The following is a 25,499-nucleotide window of genomic DNA, read 5'->3' as shown; positions in this document are numbered from 1 at the left end:
AGTTCTTGCATGCAAGTGTTCATTTCATATTCCAAATATTTTTTAAGTAAACCCGAAAACCTGACAAATTTACAAATATAAATAGTGTATAATTAAACCCTCTCTAAGAAACTTAAATTATCAGGCACCTTACCATTTTAACATGGTAAAACTCAGGGTTGCAGAGTTTGTTGGGGATCATATTCTTTTCCAACTGTAGGAGTGCTAATAAAACATACCAAATTTTAAAGGTCTATCTTCATATTCTAACAAGCTAAAAAAGGAGAGGATTGAGATCGTAATAGAGCTTTGTGTTGTCAGATCTTCATAGTCTCTAAAATCTATTCACACCCTATTTTAGACTCATGGCACTGCAGTTTGATATGTTGGATATTATAATTTTCACCACTGTAGGTTGACCTCTAGCTGTTTATTTATTTTGGTATTTTGTGTCACTGCGTAGATGTCTCTTTGATGTTTTCACCTTATCCTTGTTAGTCTTGTATGATTTTTTAAATGTTCATTTATATGTTTCGGGGTTTAGTGTGACATCCATTTTTCCTGAAGTTGTATGCATTTCAATTAAGGGGCAAGCTGAATCCCACCTCTGGGTGCAGGATTTTCTCCCTGTGTTGAAAACCCATTGGTGGCCTTGGTCTGTATTCTGCTTGGGTTGATGTCTCTTTGACACATTCCCAATTTCAATTCTTCATTTTATTTTTAATACAAAAAAAAGGATGCATCAGAAATTAAAACCTTTGTCACTTTTCTGTAAAAATATAAAACAACACGTTTAATAATTTATTGCGTACGAAGCGCTTTTCTGGATTTACCTTCATCAGGAACGCTCAAAGCCAAACATTTGAAATCCGAAGATGTATAAGTACCGAAAATCGTTGAAGAGCTATATGTTAAAAATACCTAAAATAAATAGCCAAATTCATCTAAAGCCAACTTTGCCTGAGGGAGTTGAAACCTTAGTTTCATAATAATTTCAAAATTTATAAACGGACAATGTAACTTCATTTCAGATAATATTCAATTCTTTAAAAAGACTAAGACATGTGTGAACATTATTTATTGAATACACAAGATATTGATATTAGGAATAATAAACTTGGCATGCAGTAAGCTTTGCATAATGACAATTTTACTGAACACCATATGTTAGAAAAAACAAATTACAGAAAAACAAAAAAACACATGATTCCACAACCAAACCTTACTACCATGTAGTTTTAGCATTTAAAGCATGAAACATTTTTCTCACATACAAAAATCATCCAGGTTCTTAAATGTAAGTTGTACCATGTAAGCAATGTTCACATCTTTGATAGAGACACTTCCTGCCTAGGGATAATTCTTTAGAGTGGGATATTCTATTCTAAGAACAGCACCACTTACAAATTGATGCTTCTTATTGCACAGAAACATTCACATTCTAGTTGGTGTGGTTCCTTTTTTTTGGAACAAAAGCCTACTTAATTTGACCTAGGTCGAACAAGAATGAAGCATCCAGATACTTAAAAGCTAGCATAATGGGAAATGTTTGTTTGAAAATGAGCAACAAGAAATCAATGATGTAGTTCTGTTGATTTTTCATTAATGATGCTCAAAACGAACAATTACAATAATTTCGGGATTAATATAGAACAAAACAAAATTTCCCTCCACTTATAGGAATATGTGGGTTTCTTTCAAAATATTTTTTTTTCACTTTTCACACCAAGTTGTCTCTGTACCTAGGTATAACTCACTATAAATGTCAAGTAATAGTAAAGAATTCTCACATATTCAAAAAAAATAATATCAAGCAACTAAATTCTATCTTAATATTCCCAATTCAATTGAAATCAAATCAAATATTTTGTCAGCAAGAAATATAAAAAGTTATATGAATTGTCAAGAGATTTTCCAATGCATTCAAATGATAATATGTACTGCAAATTGAATAACAGAAATATGTAAAACAATTATAACACATGGAAACATCATAAACTTTTAAAACTTATCTAATTTACACATTCAGATGCAATCAATTTGATAAATGTTGAACTTAAATCAAATTTTATATCCTAATTTCTATTTACAGTTCTATAATCTAATTCCAAAATAATAAAGTCCATAAAATATTTCAGGAAGCTGTTGAAGGACTAAACATTGATAGAATTTTAATTCTAAATGTCTTTATCAAGAATTTTTTTAACCAAGTGAGGAACTGAATATAAAAAGAACTCTTCAAGTTGAAGGTTAAAATTTCATGTATTAATTGATTATGTTAATGGACAGTGTTTAATTGGTTTTTTTTATATAAAAAATGTATGCATTTAGAAATTGATTGTTAAACTCCATTTGAGTCTATAAAAAAAAAACCAGATATAAATATCATTTATACTTCCAGATATACAATTGACTATTAATTAATGAAAAAGATTTATAAATGTATGGAAGTATGTAAAGATGCATTTAAATTTGTGATTTCTAGAAATTATATTTTTAAATCATGAATTATGAATAATGTGAATATGTAAAAAAAAAAATGATTATCTTTTTGAAATAAACTGGTATTCTAATTATAATTCTTAAGATAAACTCTGTTTCATCTTGCATGTGACCTAAATTTGATAAAATCAATAAAAGTTTTATGCATGTTATAGACATGCATACCTTACGTAGATGGATTTCACATGCTTCTATTAAGAAGAAAACTGCATTTTAAATTCACAAATAGCATAAATGGTTACACTGGTCAATGGTAACAAATTAAAGTGGAACTTAAAGACAGGAAACAGCTAGTTTGTAAATAGTAATAAATGAATGTCTTTGCAAGCACACAACTTATGATTGCATACTGCTATAAATAATATTAAAAACTACATATCTTGGGTTTTATATAAGACATTTATATTTCATCTTCATCACTGAATCCTAAATCTTCTTCAGGATAGTCACCAACTTCTACATTCTCTGGTCTCACAAAGGCTCCATATTTGTCTGGACATTCGAAATATCTTTTACCTTTAACACTGAAAACAGAGAAATAGAAAGTTAAATAGATGACTTACTCTATATATAGGCTAGAAATAATCTCGTCAACCTAGTCATCTATCCTATACAATACTTGCATAAATGAGGTTCACTAGTCAGGGTCAATGAATATATCCTTAATAAAATTGAGAATGGAAATGGGGAATGTGCCTAAGAGACAACAACCCGACCATAAAAAAAAACAACAGCAGAAGGTCACCAACAGGTCTTCAATGTAGCGAGAAATTCCCGCACCCGGAGGCATCCTTCAGCTGGCCCCTAAACAAATATATACTAGTTAAGTGATAATGAACGCCATACTAATTTCCAAATTGTACACAAGAAACTAAAATTAAAATAATACAAGACTAACAAAGGCCAGAGGCTCCTGACTTGGGACAGGCGCAAAAATGCGACGGGGTTAAACATGTTTGTGAGATCTCAACCGTCCCCCTATACCTCTAGCCAATGTATAAAATTAAACACATTACAATACGCACATTAAAATTCAGTCCAAGAGCAGTCTGAGTCTGATGTCAGAAGATGTAACCAAAGAAAATAAACAAAATGACAATATTACATAAATAACAACAGACTACTAGCAGTTAACTGACATGCCAGTTCCAGACTTCAATTAAACTGACTGAAAGATTATGATTTCATCATATGAACATCAGGCACAATCATTCCCGTTTTTTGAATAAATGTGTTTAGTTCCGATGCAAAGACCCTATAAGTGAATCAATATTAACGCCAAAATATGCAATCTTTAATGACCGTATCTTAACTATATCCCTTCTTAATAAGTCTATTCAAAGGTTTTGTTAGTTTTTGAGGTGAATACTGACATATATCATAAATATTCTTTATAAAAATTAATATGAAGGGTTCTTAAAGACAAACAGGGCCAATGAATATAGACCAATACCTTAATTTTAATTCAAAGAACAAATTTAAAGTGATACAACAAGACAACGTCTATGAACAAAACATTTTTTTGGCAGATTAAAAACACTTAAGTCATATTTGTATCGAAAATTCCATCATGAAATTTTTTTTAATGCTAGTTACAATCAGGGTTCTCGCTAATGATTTTTGAAGGCGAGTCCAGGGACTCGTCATTTTTGGCCATGGTGAGTCCAACAGCAAGAAGAAGATATTTTATTGCAATAAAATGTTATATTTTAGTCTCCATGGCCTAATTTATAACAGAGCAATGAAATTAAATTCAGATTACTTTTAAACTTTTGCTATAAAATGATGATATTTGTGTTGAACTGTGTTCAGTTTGTTATTCTTTATACAAAATATTTCAATCTTGATAAATCTGTGGACTCACCAGTTTTGAAAATGGTGAGTCCAGACGAATTTTGATGAGTCCAGGACTCATGTACTCGCCTTAACGAGAACCCTGTACAATGCTAGATTGACAAATAACTGCTCTCTAAATTTTTCCTTTTCTTTTATTTTGCGACTTATAAAAATCAATTCAAACTATAGATTCAGTTTATATTCTTAACGTTTGGAAAACATGCAGGACCAATCTATTGACTTTAATTAGATCTTAAATAATAAAGGAGAACATCTATTCTGGTGACACTTAAGCTCCAGGAGAAGAAAACAAATAGGAATTATTCACAAAATAATATATATCTAACTTCTTTAATTGGATGAAATAGTAAAACCAGTAACTTAAGTAACATCTTAACAATAGCTTTTCTTTTAACAATGAACATCAGTGTCAAAATTTGCAAAGAAATACATTAAAAATGAGAAAAAAATCTCTTTATTCTTTTTCCCACAACTCACTGATGATGATGAACATACCCTATGCATGAATAATGTGATCTATGGTAAACCAAGGTTAATAGGACAATGATATTTATAACACTAGGATTGGATCAATATTTACATTACAAGTAAGAAAAAAGTTGTAACTAGTCCTCTTACATGTCATTTATGGGGATTAGTAATTATGGTCATATGCTAATGCTGAAATTGCATTATTACATTTTACAACTGCTTCATGTTTTATTTTATATTCAAAATTAGAAGCAAGTGATCAAACCAGTTTGAATTGATGATGTTGAAAATGTTCAACACTTTAAAAATGAATGTTTATAGTCTAAATATAAATTGGTATGATGTTTAAGTAGGCCAGGATGATATAACAGAATAGATCTAATTATAAGGAAAATGTTTAATAGTTTAAATAAATGTTTATTGTCTAAATATAACAGGACTAACTTGTGGTTGCATGATGTCAACCAATTTATGATGATAACCAGGTGCTCTGCAGTGCGCAGCTTTATACGACCCCAGTGGTCGAACCCTGAACAGTTGGGGCAAATTTGGTCACAATAATCAAGTTTGATACTGTCTGAATTTTGATTGTGATCAAATTTTTGACATAATATAGGTTTTTGTCACAAAATTAATGTGGTTAAAGATCTAACACATATTGCACAATACTGTGCAATTGAATATTTCTTCTTGAAACTTTTCAAAATTCGAAATTTGAAAAATGCTGAAAAAAAAAATCCCTTAAAAAATGGTATACTGAGACCCCCGCCCCCCCCCCCCCCTTGGAGCAATAACCCTTAAACTCAATCCCATGCTTTCCTTTGTAATATTGAACCTTGTAGTACGATTTCAGAGAGATCCATACACTTAAACACAAGTTATTGTCATGACTGTTTGGAAACTAGAAACATGCTTCTTTTTGGCCCTTTTTTGGCCCTTAATTCCTATATTCTATTTTGGGCAATTAACCCAAAACTTAATCCCAGCCTCCCCTTTGTTATATGGTACATTGACTTTGTGGTACAATTTCAGAGAGATCCATCCAATTACACACAAGGTATTGTCTGGAAACTAGAAAAATGCTTGTTTTGGCCCCTTTTTGGCCCTTAATTCCTAAACTTTGGCCCCATAACCCCTTAAATGAATCCAAACCTTCTACTTGTGATTTTAAACATTGCAGTATAATTTCAGAGCAATTGAAATACTTGTAAACAAGTTATTATCCTGAAACTAGAAAAATGCTTGTTTTGGCCCCTTTTGGGCCCCTAATTCCTAAACGGTTGGGACCATCATCCCCAAAATAAATCCCAACCTTCCTTTTGTGGTATTGAACCTTCTGAAAAAATTTCATAAAGATCTATTCACTTAAACTAAAGTTATTATCTGGAAACCAATGTGTCTTCGGACGACGACATCATACCATTATACGAACCCAAATTTTTTTTGGCTTCGTATAAAAACATGATAGTTTTTTTTTAAATTAAGATTCATACTCCATTTACTATAATTAGTTATTAAAATCTCATTACAGTCAGTTTATGAAAAATCTCCACATCAGTAGCTCATGATCCCAATGATTTTTGTAAATGTTCTTTGGAGTGATTATTGGCCAGCAGAGCTAGTGGACAAAGTTCTGATAATTTTGAAGGAGTTAGACAAGGATTATATGATAAGACATACCTTCCATCGTTTTTGCCTAATGGTTCATCAAATTGAACACCTATCCAATAACCTGTCTGGAATTCTGTTAAACCTGAAAAGAATTATGTAAATAAATTAAATCAGGAACAATCTTTACCACTGCCTATCACGATCATAGTTCTCTTTACGTTTTTGTGTTCAGTTGAGAGGGAGAATTTCAAGCTGATTATACCAGCTGGATCACAATGTGTTAATGCATGTCCCTTTTTCAAACCCTAAAATACTCTTTAAATTTTATTTTTTTTATGGACATGGTGTTGCTTTGTTATTGTATTTTACCCTACATTGCCTTTTCATTCATACATTAATCCACCTGTCATGAAAACAATAAAAGTAATCCCCACTTTTTCTCAGCTGATAACCTGGACAGCAACACACAAATTTAACTAATTATTTTTCTTACCTACATATTTTACTGTGCCCCTTTTTGCAGGCTGACCAACAACTTTAACCTCACATCTGAAAAAAATATTTTACAAAATAAAATATTTTTAAAAAGAAAACAGTATTAAAAGGAACAACTGATTCTGCTATAAACTGAAATGTATGGAAGACAATGCAACAACCAAATTATCAATGGTCTACAATTATATTTTGTTTAAACTCACTTGGAATCATAAACAATGCAGCAGTTGAAAGATTCACAGATAAATACCAAGAGATCAGGTCCTTATATACTACATGTAAGGTAAATGTATAAGAAATATCAATGATCTATCATCATGATCATAAAAGATTGTTCTAAAATGAGCCTAAAGACCAAACTAAAGATAAGATTCTGATCACGCCATGCGATACTGATGTACAGTACATGTATTACTAATCTGTGATTTCATCAATAAATCACTTTGGTATCACCGCTTGTGAATGATGTCACCCCTGAATCACCACATGTAGTGGTGTAAGTGAATCCCATTTGTATCCCCACCTGTGATGTCATGAGTGAAACACATTTGTATCCCCATCTGTGATGTCATAAGTGAATCACATTTGTATCACCACCTGTGATATCATCAATGGATAACCTGTATATTACCACCTGTGATATTAACAGTGAATCAACATTTTGCCACACCATGTGATGTAACCAGTGCATTACCTGTGAATTACCAACTGAGATGTCACCAAAGAATCATCTATAACGTCATAAGTGAATCGTCTGTGTATTAAAGGTGAATAAAACACAGGGAAAATGGATTTCATTTCCTTTTTTTAAGGAAACAAATCACCAATGAAATACATATATATTTAAGCTAGCATAATATGCCTCTTTTTAACATGCTCTTACCTGTCACCAACTTTCATGCTTTCAGCTTTAGTTTTTTGTTGTAATTCTTTTTCTAACTTTTCCTCTTCCTTTCTTTTCAGTTCTTCAGGATCCATTTCAGCAAACCGACCCATTTTATTTCTCTCTTTAAAAGCTCTAACAGAATCTAAAGACAGAACATAATTTGAACTGGAGTTAATCGTTAAATGATTCTGGTATTGGAACTTTATTTCAATAATAAATTTAACAGAAAAGTTAATTTCTCATCTCGAAACATTTTAAAACATGAGCCTGTCTACGCCAAACATTTATCATATCTGTAGTTTTGCTGTTGAGAGTGGAGAAATATTGTATCCCTCCAAATACTGCAGTAAGGCCACACCAAATTAATTAATAGTTCTTTGAGATTTTACCCAAAAAAAATGGGGCGAGCGAGCGAAATTTAAATTTATATTTTTAAATTCTTCGCCTCAAATTTTGAAGAAATATGGAGCGAGCGATATTTTTTTTCTCTCAATTTTTATATCTTTCACCTAAAAGAAGCAACTGAATTTTCAACTCACTTAATTGAAAGGGGACATAATTTGATATAATTAAATTATCTCCCTTTTTATATGTATTTCAACTTTCTGCATTCTTTTTCATTTTGTTTTGTTGTTTGTATAATTAACACTGCACAAATATACACTTTTGAACATATTTTTTTATGCATGAACTTTATATGGCTATCTGCTTTTAATATGCACTGCTTTCATCTGTAGTATATATATGCACCTTCTGGTCCTTAGACACCCTCTGTAGTATGCTAGCTAGCTTCTTGTAACATAACTGCATGGTGTGTGTTTTGTGTTTATGCATATGGATCACTAACCAGTCAATCCAAGAACAGTGGAAACTGGGGGTTCTAGCTAGTGCTACTTTACAATTAAATATCAGAAAAAAAATTACACCAAAACATACCAACATGGAAATACCTACATAACCTACATTTATAAGCCTATAAAGTCTTTGTGGCCCAGTGAGCTGTTTCCCAGACAAGGGGACAGGTTTATCAGGCATGTGTAACTCATTTTGTGAGCTCATGAGTACCGAAAATGCATTAATTCCACTTGGTTTTGAATTTGATGCATCTTTAGTAGCAGTAGATCCATCATCAATTGTGAACTGCACATATTTAAAGTTTAGGTCATTACATATTGACCATACCATATTTTTGTCAGATATTTCGATACTAGAATTATTGAAACTGTTCGACTTATTTGTATTCTCAGATCCGGACATCCTGGCATTCACATTTGTCAGGAGGTGATGAAATCCGGAATCCTCTAGATTTTTCATCTATTTGAAGGGGATAACTGATTATTTATATTGCCGATTATTTTTTAACCAGAGGTTATAGTATGTTCAAAATCAAAATGGAGATAGTATATAGTGTCTTTAACAGTATTAAAAGAGTAAAATTACTATATTCAACTGGTTATGATATATATCAATTAAAATAATTTGCAATAAGTCTATGAAAAATCTAGAGGAATCTTATCCGCATCACCTATCAACATTGTTTACATAACAAAAATGCTAATCATTGATTGGTCAGTTACATGTTGTGATGTCACTGCAGATCTGAGAATGGTTTAAATATTAATAATCTCACTTTGTGCATCGCTACATCGTTCAATGGCTTCTTAATATAGTTCCCTGAATGTCCGACATTTTGTTTGTGTTGCCGTATTTTTTAATATGTATGCCTTGTTGTTATTTTTGTCTGAATGTTTCACCACAGAAACAATCAGCACGTTTTCCATCTTTGCAACTTTTTTGATCAGCATCAAAAATATGACAAACACTGCATATTTTCAAACGCTTAATTGATAAAGATTTTTTTTAATACCGGAATCGAGTTCGTCGAAAATGCGGATTTATTTTCGACGTGCGGGAATTCTATTTTTATTTTTATTTTTTGGTTTTGGCAGGTGAGGTGCGGGAAATTTATTTTTATTTTTTTATTTTAATTTCGGCAATTTAGGTGCGGGTTTTCCAAAGAACTACTAATTAATTTGGTGTGGCCTAAGTACAAAATATTTCTTTAATAACTCTATACTTTTTACAAGTCTAGTTAACAAGGTACAATTCCTCCAGAAGAATGACAAAATCTTCTTTTAAATATCCAGTAAGTTAGATGAAACGTTTACCAAATCATTACCATATAATCTATCTAAAATATACACTTTGTTTTTTCTTTCTCTGACAGTGAAATAGTTCATTTTGCGTTATCCCACATTTAGCAAAGGGAGATTATTCCACAGCATCTCCGTTACACAATATTCGCCCTGCCATATGTAATTATGCTGGTAACATTCCCATGTTATGTCTCTCTATAAGATGAACCAAAAAGATCATATCTGGGAACCGTAAACAAAATACTAAACACACATTAATCAATCAATCGAATAAACGAGTCCATGTGTTCATGGATGCTTTAAGAATAAATTACCTGGTGTTCAAAGAGATGGTTATGTACATGTGTTGATTGTACTTTTCTCAACATCCAGTTGCAAATTTTCGAGCATATTCAGGACGATAATAAATAAAAAGTTTAAACAATGATAGGTGGACAGTGCAAAGTAGGTTGGTCGAGTTGAGGGACAGTAAACTTAAACAACCACTGGTGTGTTGAAAAGGAGCAGCTGTTTTCCATACAACAGGAATCTTACAGACCACTCAACATGCACAAGAGTCGGAGAGCTGTTGCAAGGGTTCCTAAACGTACAGAAAGCGTGACATTCACACTAAACGATGCACAAGCTTTAATGTTTAATTTTAACATTGATGATCTACATATCTTAAATTGTATATAGAATGAAATTCAAAACAATGTGGCTGTGGCCATTGATTGACACATTAAATTCATCCATTGACTGGGACAATTTAGGTGAACGTTTGTATGTAACGACCACTGCTCACTATGTACTTTTTAAAGACACTTAAACTATGGGGTCACCAAAGGTTCTCAACACCTTAATAAAGTAATTCGAAAAATTAATCAGAAATAACACGATGTTTTGATTTATATCAATTATATAAATCAAAACATGAAGGTTATTCCTGATTAATTTTTCGAATTATTTTATAATTAAAGGCGTTAAGAAACCTTTGGTGACCCCACAGTTTAAATATCTATCGTAGGTACGTCGTGAACAGTGGTCGTTACAGACAAACGTTCACGTAAATTGTCCCAGTCAATGAATTAATTTAATGTGTCAATCAATGGCCACAGCCACACTGTTTTGAATTTCATTCTAAAGATGTAAAAAAGCTACTACGATGTGTGTTACTGTTAATTTACCATGATGAGTGGATGCAATTCAACACTCGTGACAATTTAAGAGGGTGGTGAGTAATATATTTGTTTCCTTCAATGTGACTTGCAGAGGAAAATTACTCATTCTGTTAAGGGAAAACGGTTTCTCTTTTTACGGTTAAAGCGAAATTAGATATTAGACAATTATAGTTACAAATATAGAAAGTAATGTCCATATATACATTTCATGAGTTGTCGACAAATGAAGGTCATCTTTTTAATCAATAATTGCTTGAATGAAAGAGGTAGGGTCAATTTTCTTTAATTTACTAGTATTACAATCAACTATTTTGAAAAGAATTTCATTTTTTATTTTAAGTTACTGTATCAGTTACAGTAATTCAAGTGTGTTCTATGTGGTTCTAGCAATTTTATGGCTTTATAAAGTTATTTCCTTACCGATAACATAATTCATAACGCATGAGGAAAGCAGTTTTGTATAATTTTGGCAAATTGTGCGTACTGATATTTTTATGCACCACCTACAATAGTAGAGGGGCATAATGTTTTCTGGTCTGTGCCTCCGTTCGTAAATATTAATAATCTCACTTTGTGCATCGCTACATCGTTCAATGGCTTCTTAATATAGTTCCCTGAATGTCCGACATTTTGTTTGTGTTGCCGTATTTTTTAATATGTATGCCTTGTTGTTATTTTTGTCTGAATGTTTCACCACAGAAACAATCAGCACGTTTTCCATCTTTGCAACTTTTTTGATCAGCATCAAAAATATGACAAACACTGCATATTTTCAAACGCTTAATTGATAAAGATTTTTTTTAATACCGGAATCGAGTTCGTCGAAAATGCGGATTTATTTTCGACGTGCGGGAATTCTATTTTTATTTTTATTTTTTGGTTTTGGCAGGTGAGGTGCGGGAAATTTATTTTTATTTTTTTATTTTAATTTCGGCAATTTAGGTGCGGGTTTTCCAAAGAACTACTAATTAATTTGGTGTGGCCTAATCAGTTTCTTTAATGAGTTTTAGACATTGTAGTCAAATTCTATCTTAAATCTAAAAATGATTTACAAAAAAGATCCTCTTCTTTGTTGACTGTTTTCTCAACATCACAAAATATGTAGCAACAAAAATTGGAACATAACAAAAATAAATGAATTTTGACCAATGACAGACTGAGATCAAGCAAAGTTGAGGGAAGGTATAAATAGGCTAAGGGCTAAAGAAAAACGTACATGCATAATATATGAGTATGTTCAGAAATGAACATGCAAGTGATACAAAGCATTGTTTATAATTAAATTTGAAAGTAACAAGTGAAAAATTTAAAGGATAATCAGCTTAGTGTAACAGTCTACTCTTGATTAGAAAAATTATATCTGGCACCATGATGAACACGAGAGGAAAGCTCAAATGTCTAGTCGGATTAATTTGTTATGACTATTTATATGTTGAAAAACTTTGATAGCAAGGCTACACAAAGGTACCAGAGTTACTTAATATTGATCCATAAAATGATGTCAAGGTCAGATTAACCTGTCGGGCTGAAGTGTCAATTTTATGAGATAATCATTATAGTTAACTTATTATTCAACTCACCTTATCATGAAAAAGTCACATTAATCAATAGGTCAATGAAATAATGTCATCATGGATATGGGAAAGGGAAATGTCAAATTTAAAATGATTCTATAAACAAATTATTGAATGTTGATCGAATGTCTATTAATTCTTAAAATAAGTTAACGATTAGGTCCATCCTGTCAGGTAGTCATATTTGATTTGATTTTTGGTGTTTTGACGCCACTTTTTAAGCCTATTTCGTGGCGTCCAGTTTTTATTGGTGGAGGAAGCCAGAGTGCCCAGAAAAAACCACTGACCTTCGATAGGAAAACTGACAATCCTAGTCAATCAAGATTGGAGTCGAGTGCACCCGCATGAGCGGGTTGGAACTCACAACCTCAGTGTTAACTGGTTTGTGATTCCAGTAGTAACTACCTAGACTACTCATCCACCGAAGATGTGGTACTATTGCTAATGGGACAACTCTCCACAACAGACACTATGACATAGAAGATTACAACTATAGCTCACGTACAACCTTCAACAATTAACAAAAGATATATATACATGTATAACTTATATTCTTAACCAAATGGACCACAGAATAATAAAAATCAGAACACTTTTTTATGAAGCCATTGAACTATGAAAAAGATATTTGCCTGAGAGAAACTTTAGATGATAAGGTACTAGACACAAAATGTGAGACATCTATATCTTCTGAATTAAAAATGTAAATTATGTCATGCCTTCAGTGTTCTCCCCAGATATTTCATATAGCATCTTGGTAAAAAAGGAAATTTGAAATACCATCTTCTTTTTAAAAATTGTAGCATCACATTCATAACACAATCTATAAGCAAATCATTTCATATAGCATCACATTCAGAAATATAGCATCACATTACCAGGATGATAAAAGGTCCTGGGGAGAACACTGCCCTTTGATTATGTTGATGCTGTAACTACACGCACATCCCTATGTCTACCATTATATTGGTTTTAATATCTCATGGTAGTACAGAGATGCTTTCATGCAATATTAACCTATTTTCAATGAATATGCTTCAAAGCAAGATGTTGTGTACGAAATTAAAGAGATAAAATTATGTGTTGTCTATGCAGGGAAAGTGCTGGACTGTCCCATCTGAGATAATGATTTGAATTCATTTTTTAAATTAAGATCAAGAATAAAATAACTACAAAGCCATTACTGAACAATGAAAATGAGGTCAAATGAACTTTAAATTAGGGGCATATATATCTGCATAGGCGGATCCAGGGGGGCCCGGGCCCCCCTTTCGTGGGGAAAATTTGGTTGATTATATAGGGAATCATTGAAGCATGACTGGAGCGGGCCCCCCTTAGGAAAAGTTCTGGATCCGCCACTGTTCTGTATCCTGATAATTTTAACCTTATGACATGTGAAATTTAGAGGTTTTAGTTTTGTAACTAAACTTGAGAAAGACACAATTATGATAATACTGTCTTTTTCATTTCATATTTACCTGTTCTTTTGGCATAATCATCCTCTTTCATTTCAAATTTCTCAACTTTAGATAAGTCTTCAAATTCTCCTAATTTAATTGTTGAATCTACCACCTAAAAAAAAAAAGCAACAGTTCAAAGGGGAGTAACTCAGACACTCCGTATATGACAAATACACACCTAGTCCTACTTATGGGGTTTACAATAGTATTATGGGTATACATTTTAAGCACTACTCCTGTTAAATGTATCTTTATTCTTTGGCACATCTGAATATGTCAAATCACTGACTAATCTTCAAAATAACAAGAGGCTCACATTAGTCTGCCCTGTAACAACGACATGGTAACCAAAATCTCTTTGTTTTTAAGTGTAGTTCTAATAAGACTTCTTCCTTAAGAAAAATCTGATTTCACTTATTTAGTAATAAAGTACTAATCCATTGTAATACTTGCCACTGTTCTTGAAAACCACTGTTTGGTTCAAAGTAATGGATAGTCGGATGGATGAACAGATGAGGAAAAATCTATATGACATTATGCCCTTATCAGATTATTGGAAGGGCATAACAAATTATGTAATTTTTTTGTTGTGCTTAAACATTTTTACTAAGTAAAAATAGGTGACTACATCAACATAACATGACATATATTTTAGATTTTATGCATGACTAATTAAAAGTATTATCATCATGTATCAAATCTTAATTCTTTTAATTACACAATACACATTACCCCAGATACAGAATTTTCTGTATCTAAACCTCTACAACTTCATATAAGATGTGGCCCATAACCCGTTTTGATCTTATCCACCACTGATGAGTCTTATGTAGATGAACACTTAAAAAGTTTTTACAAAAATGAATGGGTCTATGATGTTTCATCCCCAAGGGTATCATCATCCCAGTAGTAAATGATTTTGTGTTGACAGGAAATATCATTGATATGTTCATTTTCTGTAAATATACTGTGTACAAAATGTTGAATCATTTGAAAAATTAAAAGTTTTTCTATCCCCAGCCCTGGTATACATTGTCTGCTGTATTTGGCACAACTTTTCATAATTTTAAGCATTTGAAGCTCAACTTTGTACTTAATTTGGCTTATATTTTACCAACTGTTAAATCAAGCGCCACTGATGAGTCTTATATAGAGGACACATGTGTCAAATGAACAATAATATAAGCCTGGTATCTTTGATGAGTTTGATGTCAATACTTGTGGATGTTGTATTCCCAGGGTATCACCAGCCTGGTAGTCCAGTATCTTTGATGAGTTTTTAAAAAAGTCTAGCATGCAGCAATATATAAGAATAATTTAAAGGACAATCAACTATGAAACTAAGGTCAACTGGATGTAAGGTGACCTTACATCCAGTTGATCTTAGTTTCATAGTTATTTAGGTGTACATGTCTAGGTGACACTCATCTAAAAACTAAATGTAAGGTGCACATGTTTAGGTATTCATCTAAAATTTGAACTCTGCCCATCATGCAAATGGGCATCTGATATACAGTATGTTTTTTAAACAGTAACCACAGGTGACTCCATAAATCACTCTTGCTGGTGTGGAATGAATCACTATAAGAAATACTCTAAATTAAGGTCTGGTCAATATCAATGTCACCTTCTAAATATAACCAGAAATATTTTTAGAGTATATCACTTCATCAACAATAATCCCCAAACTTGTTTTTAAAAAGATATACCTTGTACATACAATGTATGTCAATATCTAAGTTAGAAGGAGACAGCTGCAATTTTAAATTGACAACACATGCTGTCATTAAAAATGATGAACAACTCTGGGGATATAAGACACTGACAGGAAATGTGAGCCCATATATCTATGAAGATCCTGAATACCATATGATAACACAGTAGTATCATGTACAGAATTGTTGAACATATATATGTTTGCATTAAACTTTTCTACATGATGTAGGCCTGGAATTATTCATGTATTACAGAAATATTAGGCTAGCATATCTAAACTGTACACAAATTTTTCATAGTAACTTACATGAAGACGACAACCATCATCTACAGGATAGGAACCAAACATAACTTCATCATTGTCTATTTTACTCAGAAGCTTATTGTCTTTACTGTATAGCTCTAACTTCATGTTGGCTGATTGGGAACCAGTTAAAAGCTCTAATTTGTTCTAAAATATTGAAAAAATGTTCATGGTGAAATCTATTATTCATTGCATAAATATATGTAAATTAATTAACTTATATTAATTTTATCCTATTAATTTGTCCAATAAATAAGTAACTAACACATTGATACCTTCATATAAATGTATATACAAGTATATTTTCATCAAATGACCAAAAATAAAAGAAGTTCACAAATGCCTTAGTAACATACATGACATTATCATGTTAATCAGTCTCATTTTAAGGAATGGTTGAGTGCTAACATTTCTTTTATCTGTGCCATTTCATCATCACAGTTCTTGTCCTATAAAGTCTGGAGCCTTTTATTCAGTGGTTACCATTACCTTGGCCTTTAATTAATTTCTACATTATGGGTTTGCTCATTGTTGAAGGTCAAACATTGACCTGTAGTTCTGCGACCTGACATCTCATTTAAAAGTACAGGTGACCTTTAACACAGGTTAATTGTTAAACATAAAAATGCCAAATTTGCTTAAAAGTGACCTGGTGAAATAAATCAATATCAAATTCTACCTAAGGAGTACCCTTCTGGAACTGCAGTTGTTTACATCCTCAGTATTTGAGGGATAGCTATTGGTAATCTTGCCACATCTACTTACTTTATGTCTAGAAAGACTATCTATTATAAAGAAACCTAGACTGCATTTACTGCATTACCAATCACCTGACCTACAGCCTATGAAGACTATTTTTGTTAAAACAATTTACTCTTGTTCATTAGCAAATAATGATTCAAAACTCCACATCATTGCAAGATTCAGGCCATGCATTGTTGTATGGTTGATTTATATTGCTTAAATATTTCAAAAGAGTAGATATTTAGAATAAAAACTAGAGGCTCTTAAGAGCCTGTGTCGCTCACCTTGGTCTATGTGCATATTAAATAAAGGACACAGTCACACAGATGGATTCATGACAAAGTTGTGTTTTGGTGTTGGTGATTTGTTGGTACATTTTACATCTTACTTTACTGAACATTCTTGCTACTTACAATTTTCTCTATCAATTATAAACTTGGCCCTTTAGTTACAGAGGAAAATATTTTGTAAAAATTTACAATAATTTACTAAATTAATGAAAATTAAAAATAGTTAAAAATTTACTCTAAAAGGGCAATAACACTTAAAGGGAAATTTCGCGATTTTTTACTTATCATCTAATCATGTTCATCTTAACATAAAAAACACATTTGCAAAGTTTTAAATTTATATTCCTACTAATAACGGAGAAAATCAAGTATTTGTAACTTTTTTGGTTGAATTCTCGAGTGGGTCGTGACGTATTAGCCCGATTTATTGAATTCTGGGAAAAAATAAAATCAGTTTAACTCTTATAGCTTATCGACAATATACGTAATTAAAAGCGCACAGCTGACGAATGGTCGAAGTTATTAACCACAATATAAGAATGAACGAAAGTGAATATGCATATATATACCGTTTTGTATTGATTGAATTAAACTCCTATAAAATTATCTCTAGTAAATGTTTTTGAATAAATTTAATTAATTATTGTTGAGATTTTTTTCATAAAATATTTATTGAACATTTTTACTGATATTGAACTGAAAATATTTCAATTCTATTTACCGTTATTGTTTTGATAATCATTTCAATGCAACTTATGTGTGAGCAGAGTGTGTATATTATTTTGTAAAGGTCACTGTATATTTCTCGGCTTGAGGTCAATTCGTTTACCTTGTAGCTATTTAGCCGCAGGTGTGAGTTCAAGCGTACACAGGTATAAATGTTGTTATTTGGAAAGGATAAACAGAAAGGATTAGAAAGAGTATATGCTGCCATGATGTTAATACACTAAGATTTAATACACGATGAGAATAAAGATACAATAATTAAATTGTGTAAATTAATTGAAAATAAAATTCTGATTCGTTATTCCGAAAGTGTATAAAAATAAAAGGAAACAATTTTTGATTACTTTCTTAGCGGCAATTGGCGTAAAGATTCAAATATGAAGCAAAAAATAGTAGTTTTAATCTTTAATAAAAACTAAATGCAATATTACCCAATTTGATATACCATTGTACATCTGTTTGATATCATTGACTTTACCGGAATTTCTTAACTTGTATTCAAATCTGGCTGTGTTTAAATGCTAATAAAACTATTGCAATTTTAAAGTTTTTAATTGACAAAAAAATTCAACATACAACATGCATGATTTTTTTTTAGTTTCTTTTTAACATTTTATTCTTACATAATTAAATTCATTTGACAATCATTTACACGAACTTTTTGTGAAAAGAATACCAATTATCTAAGCTAAGGCATTATTTCTTTTGAGGATTTTTGAGGATTTTTTTAAAAATTCTATGATAATATTTGTGCAATGTTGAACATGATAGCAGTCATTAATCCAAATAAGTAATACAGTAGTTGTAATAAAAGTTATATTTTAGTCATGCATAACTGATATTGACGAATTTATAATAGTTCGTTCATACATCGTTGTTCATGAAACAATCATTATTAGTATACATGTAAGTTTCCTGACGTATAAGAGCCATTGAGGATGAGCTCCAGAGAAATCAGACTAGTGGCGTTTCGTTTGTTTGTTTGTTGGGAAAGGAGAGGAAATGCAACCGCTTGTACAGATAAACGACAGAATTACCAAACAAGCATTTATAGTCAACACAATCAGAAAGAGTTCCCATCGTTAGACGGGGAATATGAAGGCTTCCAAGAATGAACAAGTGACATGTCTAACTCTGAACAGTTAGAAAACAGACTATCGACATCGACCGCTTGTTATTGATATTTGAAACTGTATGCATATATATACGTATACGTTTATGATATAGTGATGAGTTCTTGCGTCTGACAAAAACTAAATTCCTTCATGGTTATATCTTGCCATACGTTTATATTGGTTTGTAAGGTGATTACTCAAAATCGTTATTTGAAAATCCTGTTTGTGAGATGTAGATTCATTTCAATACAGAAATTTCGTCTATATATTTCACAAGTGTATAACACGGAGAAGCTCTGAAGGTTCATTACTCCCATTTTGTTTGGGTGTGAACCATCGATGTTTACAGCAATATCAAAGAATAAGGTGATGATGGTAGAAAGAACTATGGGCGTCATGTGGCAAATATTACATGCATATCGGACAATGAGTTGTCAATCTGTATGAAAAGATTTCCAATACAACCATATTATTGAGAAGGAATGTTTACATGCTATACTCTCGTACTAGTATTACAGGGTTCTTGTGGCGTTCACCTTAGACACACATCGTTTTAACGATGTTTAAAAAAAGACAGAACCAATTTAATGTCATATTTCTCTATTTTTTAAATATAACTAAAATTCTTTTATCTGACAAGAATACCCCTATTTAGCAAACAAGTAATTTATTCTTTTTTCTGTTATTGAATACCAAGAAAGAAAATAAATCCCGAAATTAATTTGAAACTTTGATACTCAAAAGTTTCCCAGCAAAATATTCACATCCCCTGGGGATAATTAGTGTTCGTCCAGTGGCATATATAACAATTGTGATGACGAATTCTTTCCTTTGTTTGAGAACAATCTTATTGAAATATAAATCTGTGATTTTCCTAGGTCCACAGCTTCAATGAACCAAAGCAAAAGTTATACATCGACCTGTATTTAAATCAAATTGGTTCTCTTCTTCTTTTGGTATACAACTGTAGTCTATCGACATTCGATGATTACATACTGTTGGCATACGTGGACTAGTCTATTTACAACACTTTTACCCCTATTTATTCAAAATATATGTTTTTTTCTTATGTTCAATGTATACACGTATATATTTTAAATTGCGCTATTGTTCCGTAACTTTCTATCCAGTCGTATAAACGAATCGTCGGCAAGTGCGTACATTTTTTTAAATCAATATTTCTGGTCTGTTCCAATCTGTCCTTCACTATTGACAATGACTATATATTACATTTTCCCAAATTCACCCTTGGAAAAAATATTTAAATAGATTTTAATTTCATCAAATCTTATTTTTTGGGTATTATTTATATTTTAATTTATGAATTATATTCTTTACACCAGAAATGTTATTTATAAACAAGCGTATGAGTTTAGTAATGACAAGTAAGACAGAGCTGTATATTATACATCAGATAGTTCAAAATGGAAAGTTATAAGTTATAAGTTATCAGCCGTGTACACTGATCAATACCTGCAGAAGTGAAACGATGCATGAACTTGCAAGCCCGACAGGAAATCGCTTGAATACCTGGACGTGTCACCTCACACCCCTCACAATACCTATGGAAGTAATACCTTTAGCCATGCTGGTGATCAGATGAGGGAAGATCAAAATATATTTGAAAAAAGTTTATTACTTTAAAGAATTATGAACAAATTAGATTTTCGAAAACAATTTTCACGGAACACTTAATTATGATTTCAACTTTGACTTTTCACCTAATTCCAATATCAACAGTTTAAAAACAACAGACCATGGTATTTTAAAAAAAAGTAAGAATATTTTCCGTATCAAGTTAGTTAGTCGGATTAAACAACCGTACGATTGACAAGATATCGACACGCAATTACGACTACATCGGTTACTGTAGTTTTGTTTCTTTGTGGTTTATAGACATATCGTTTTTATTCATCGGGAAAGAAGACAAGATGGCGGATCTCGGAGAATTGATACTCTAAATTTAAAATCGATGGTGATCGCTTATCTAGCGGAATAAAACTTTAATATCTATGAATTTGAGCATTTTTATACAGAATGAACATAATATCAATTTTTGATTTTTTTGCGAAGTTTCCCTTTAAGGGGTCAACTGACCATTTTGGTCATGTTGACTTATTTGTAGATCTTACTTTGCTGAACATTATTGCTGTTTATAGTTTATCTCTATCTATAATTATATTCAAGAAAATAACCAAAAACAGCAAAATTTCCTTAAAATTACTAATTCAGGGGCAGCAACCCCTGGTTGTTCGATTCATCTGAAAATTTCAGGGCAGATAGATCTGGACTTGCTTAACAATTTTACCCAATGTCAGATTTGCTCTAAATGTTTTTGTTTCAGAGTTATAAGCCAAAATCTACATTCTAATATGACAACATTCTTTAGCTTTGGATACAAAGCCATGTTCTAATTTCAATAAAACATGGGCTGCACGTGATTGACGTCACAATAAAAATTGCAACGTCAGATGCATTTAAAACAACAACAGAGATCAAAATTGACACTTTTGTTGGTGTTGCTCGCTAGGAAATGAAATAAAAACATTTCTATAAATAAGTTTGAATGTTTCTGTTCTTTTTTTGTTGTTTAACTGTTGATTTCTATAAAATTTATGGTTCATCAAATAATCGAAATAATTCTATCATGCCATGCTCTATGCTCATTTTAACATGGATAGGCATTATATTTGTAAACATTTAATACCTCGCTAACGCTCGTTATTTAGATATTGACAAATATAATGCCTACCCATGATAAAATAAGCATAGAGCATGGCATGATAGAATTATTTCTTAATTTTACCCCTATGTTCTATTTTTAGCCATGGTGGCCATCTTGGTCAGTTGGCTGGGTCACCGGACACATGTTTTAAACTAGATACACAAATTATTGGCCAGGTGAGCTAAAAAGGATGACAAATGAACATGATGATATAATCTGGACAATTTAGTGTGAAAAGTCACTGTAATGTTATAAAAAAGTCAAAATTGACTATTACATATTTGCCTCTCAACTGGATAAGGACATCATGAGGTCAATAGTAACAGGAATCAAAAGTAAAGATGAATCTAGAAAATTTAAGAATAATGGGATATTTACATTGTATAATCGAGTACTTGGAAAAGCAATAAATAAATCAATGGATTTTTTTTATTATAATCCATCATCTAGACACTGCTTCCAAGGGCCAAGATTTGACCAGGTGCCAATTTGACTTGTAGTTCCTGTCAAAGATGTGCACATTGTATTTGCTGGTCAGCTCAGTCAGAATAAATAATATATTACATTAGAATGGAAGACCACACAAGATGTTCTGATACAGATGACCCTCTGGATAGCTTCAAGTTACCGAAAGGAAAGGGAGGGGTATCAATACTCTGGCCATCAAAATGGTCCAGCAAAATTAAAAAACTAAAAGATGGAAATGAAAGGGTTATTGGCTATTGCAGTTAATATTACAGCAACCAATGATATATGCCTTATCAATGCTTATATGCCAACTCATACGACGAATTCACAACATGAATATATGGAGTGTCTGGACATTATTTCTGACATAATACAAAAGTATGAAAATACACACAAAATAGTGCTAGCAGGAGACCTGAACGGTACATTACAAACTTCCAGAGCAAACAAGCAAGAAAAAAATTAAAATAGCATTGCCAGACGTCATAATTATTTGGACTAGTGTCAGATTGCCAAATATCGATAAGTTCACTGAATGTCGCATCAGCATTTTTTTTTATATTTGCATCTTGATCTAATACTTGCCACTGAACTTCATTAGGGGATGGTAGTGCGACTTAGAGAAAACAAAAACAAAAACCTGGTGTATCTAAATAAATCAATCATCTGAGACCTTAATGGAACATATACCCTCACATTATATGATTTTGTGAAAGACTAAATCATCAAATCATCATTGAAATTTATTGTTTACATTAGCTACCTTCAAATCTGCAACTGATAAATCTTTTTGAAACCTTCGTTCTGTTCCAAAAGAATTAGCTGAACTTGTAACATTTATAGTCACAATACTTTGCGTGATTACAGAAAACTCGGACATTTTAAAAATTCAAATAGAAACAATATTCTAGAATAATCACAACATAAACATGTGCTTTGAACTCGTCTAAACGAGATCACGTTGTTTATCACGTGACGGCTCATTACGTTGCAGTCTATTTATACCTAGAGGAAATAATTCATGTTGCGAAACTGTTATTTTGATGTATTTAGACATAATGTAGCGTTATATTTGTCAAAATAACTCGGATTTTGCTTTGTCGATTAGAACCAAAGGACAAAATGATGTCATGAACGAGAATTCACGTTAGAGAACATGGCGGCCACTGAAAAACAGTGGTTTGTTGGTGAAGATGGATGTATATCCGTTGGAGAACCAACAAGAAGTGTAACATACAATTCCGCCTTGAATTCAATTATTGTATCAACTAAGGAACCATCAGTGAAGATTTATGATGTAGCTTCCGGCGCTATTCTCCAGAAATCGAATGTATCGGGTACATATAAACACCCCCCTTTTTGTATACAAAGTATTTACACACACATCCTGGTCAACTTGCTCTGCATTACCATCAAATTTATCAGTTTATTAATAAAAATGTATTTATCTTAAAACTGATATCATTGTAGTATCACACTTGCATAATGAATATTGAAAAAATATTCTTTTACAAATGCATGATCATCATGATCATGTTTTCTCACAGCACTTCCAACAAAAACCACTAGGTGCAAATAAATACATATTTTTAATGGACCCTTCAATAGACACTCTCAAGCAAGTGGTTATGAGGAGTTTATGTAAATCAGTAAAATATATTTATATTTCAACATTTGTTCATTGTTCTATCAAGAATATGGAATCAAAGGTCTCATCACTTCCCTTTTCTCAAATATACCTTATTGCTATTTGGAAATCTACACCGGTCGACTTGAGAATCTGTGTCTCTTGAATGTTGACGTCATACAATAATCTCTTTTCCATTGTGGTGTGAGAAATCTTCCGTTTCTCTTATGCTATCAACATGATCAAAATTTTATGAGAACCTTTTTGATGTCCAGTAACAGACTGTCAGGTTCTGAAAAAGTTGTCGTACTATAATTTTGACTGCCAATACTTGCAAAGGACCGGTACAATTATAGTATTTTGCAATACAGTTAATAGTGAATACTATCATATTTTCCTTAAGGACCACTAGGGGGAAAAAGAAATCAAGAATTTTGCAGTAATGGCAATAATGGCAGACAAAATTAACCCTTTCAACGCTATACACGGCATATGCCGCGATGACGTATGCCGTTCGCCACTGCTATTCGCGGCATATGCCGCGATGAAAAAGGATTTTTCATTAGGACTTTAAACCATTCGGTTTTCATTCTGGTTCTCTCTAATTTTTCCTCGTTTGAATCTAGGATATGCAAGGTCTCATTTGCGCTTGAAATCCCGACAATTTTTATAGTAAAATCATGCAGTAGAAGGAAAATAGAAGGAAAATAGAAGGAAAATAAAAACAAATATTTTGACAAATGCAAATGGCGGAAATCGGAAACGAAACTGTAAATATGGAAAAATTTCAGCATTTCCTTGGCGAAACTAACAACGAGGATTAGTTAAAAGGTTTCTTGTTATCTCAATGTGTTTATTACATTAAATTCGTTTGGGAAAAATGATTTGATCGATCATTACGAGACGTAGGAAAAGGGGGGAAAACGGAGGTTGACTGAAATTTTTTAGGACGGAGCTATTTATTTGTGCCACGATTACATAAAACATTATGTATGGTACAGTACGCTACGGAATTGGGCAACTGGTGTCTTCTTTACAATATGGCAGATAAAACAACAAAATAAATGAAGACTAAAAGTAGTTTTTATTCAAAATTCAACACAAATGTAATAAATTACACCTTTTACCTGTTAATTACCTGAATACGCAGGTAACCTGATAAAAATTTCAGTAAAATAATTGCCTAATATTACAGTTCATGCTCTCCTGAGCATTTTTCATGCAATAACTTTCTCTGTATCTCATATAATAAAAAAGATACAGCAGTCTGAAAAGGAAAATACTGTTCTAATGAATGAACTAAAAAAAAATGCAGCAGCAGCAGCCATTTTTCTATTTTTTTGTGTAGCGTTGAAAGGGTTAATAGTAATTTTCCATTATAACAAAGTTGATAAAATGTCAATTTTTATACAACCGCAAAAGTATAATGGTATAATGATGTCGTCGTCTGCATCGTCCGAAAACACATTGGTTTCCAGACAATAACTTTAGTTTACATGAATGGATCACTTTGAAATTTAATAAAAAGGTTCAATACCATAAAAAGAAGGTTGAGATTGATTTTGAGGATGATGGTCTGAAGCATTTAGGAATAAGGGGCCCAAAACAAGCATTTTTCTACTTTCAGGACAAT

General features: G+C 32.0%; 2 protein-coding genes across 5 annotated transcripts in view; one reads left to right on the top strand and one right to left on the bottom strand.

The window, feature by feature from the left end:
* Window positions 1-1,042: 1,042 nt before the first annotated feature.
* On the bottom strand, window positions 1,043-23,211 carry LOC139517288 (tubulin-folding cofactor B-like). Its single transcript, XM_071308195.1, has 7 exons — window positions 23,003-23,211; window positions 16,175-16,318; window positions 14,170-14,263; window positions 7,799-7,943; window positions 6,914-6,969; window positions 6,490-6,562; window positions 1,043-3,005 (listed from the first exon to the last, which is right to left on the bottom strand). Exons 1-7 carry the CDS (start codon window positions 23,117-23,119, stop codon window positions 2,882-2,884), a joined length of 753 nt encoding a protein of 250 aa, XP_071164296.1. The 5' UTR covers window positions 23,120-23,211; the 3' UTR covers window positions 1,043-2,881.
* LOC139517286 (dual E2 ubiquitin-conjugating enzyme/E3 ubiquitin-protein ligase BIRC6-like) overlaps window positions 23,188-25,499 on the top strand; it is a 67,637-nt gene continuing 65,325 nt past the window's right edge. For 2 of the 4 annotated variants that reach the window (XM_071308193.1, XM_071308191.1), the window contains exon 1: window positions 23,188-23,576. In XM_071308193.1, coding sequence (XP_071164294.1) covers window positions 23,396-23,576 — 181 coding nt within the window. In that variant the 5' untranslated portion in view covers window positions 23,188-23,395. The remainder of the gene's footprint in view (window positions 23,577-25,499) is intronic. The other 2 variants (XM_071308194.1, XM_071308192.1) reach the window with 1 other exon arrangement.

The sequence above is a fragment of the Mytilus edulis genome, chromosome 3, assembly GCF_963676685.1.
Source record: "Mytilus edulis chromosome 3, xbMytEdul2.2, whole genome shotgun sequence".
NCBI classification, from domain to species: Eukaryota; Metazoa; Mollusca; class Bivalvia; order Mytilida; family Mytilidae; genus Mytilus; species Mytilus edulis.
This window is presented reverse-complemented; position numbering and strand designations above follow the sequence as displayed.

Bases quoted from the DNA above. Each gene is read 5' to 3' on its own strand.
- LOC139517288 (XM_071308195.1), bottom strand. From the start codon at position 23,119: ATGTCCGAGTTTTCTGTAATCACGCAAAGTATTGTGACTATAAATGTT. The intron at 16,319-23,002 runs GTAGCTAATGTA...TCAATATTTTAG, and splicing joins TATCAGTTGCAGATTTGAAG to AACAAATTAGAGCTTTTAAC. The intron at 3,006-6,489 runs GTATGTCTTATC...CTCTGTTTTCAG, and splicing joins TTAGGCAAAAACGATGGAAG to TGTTAAAGGTAAAAGATATT.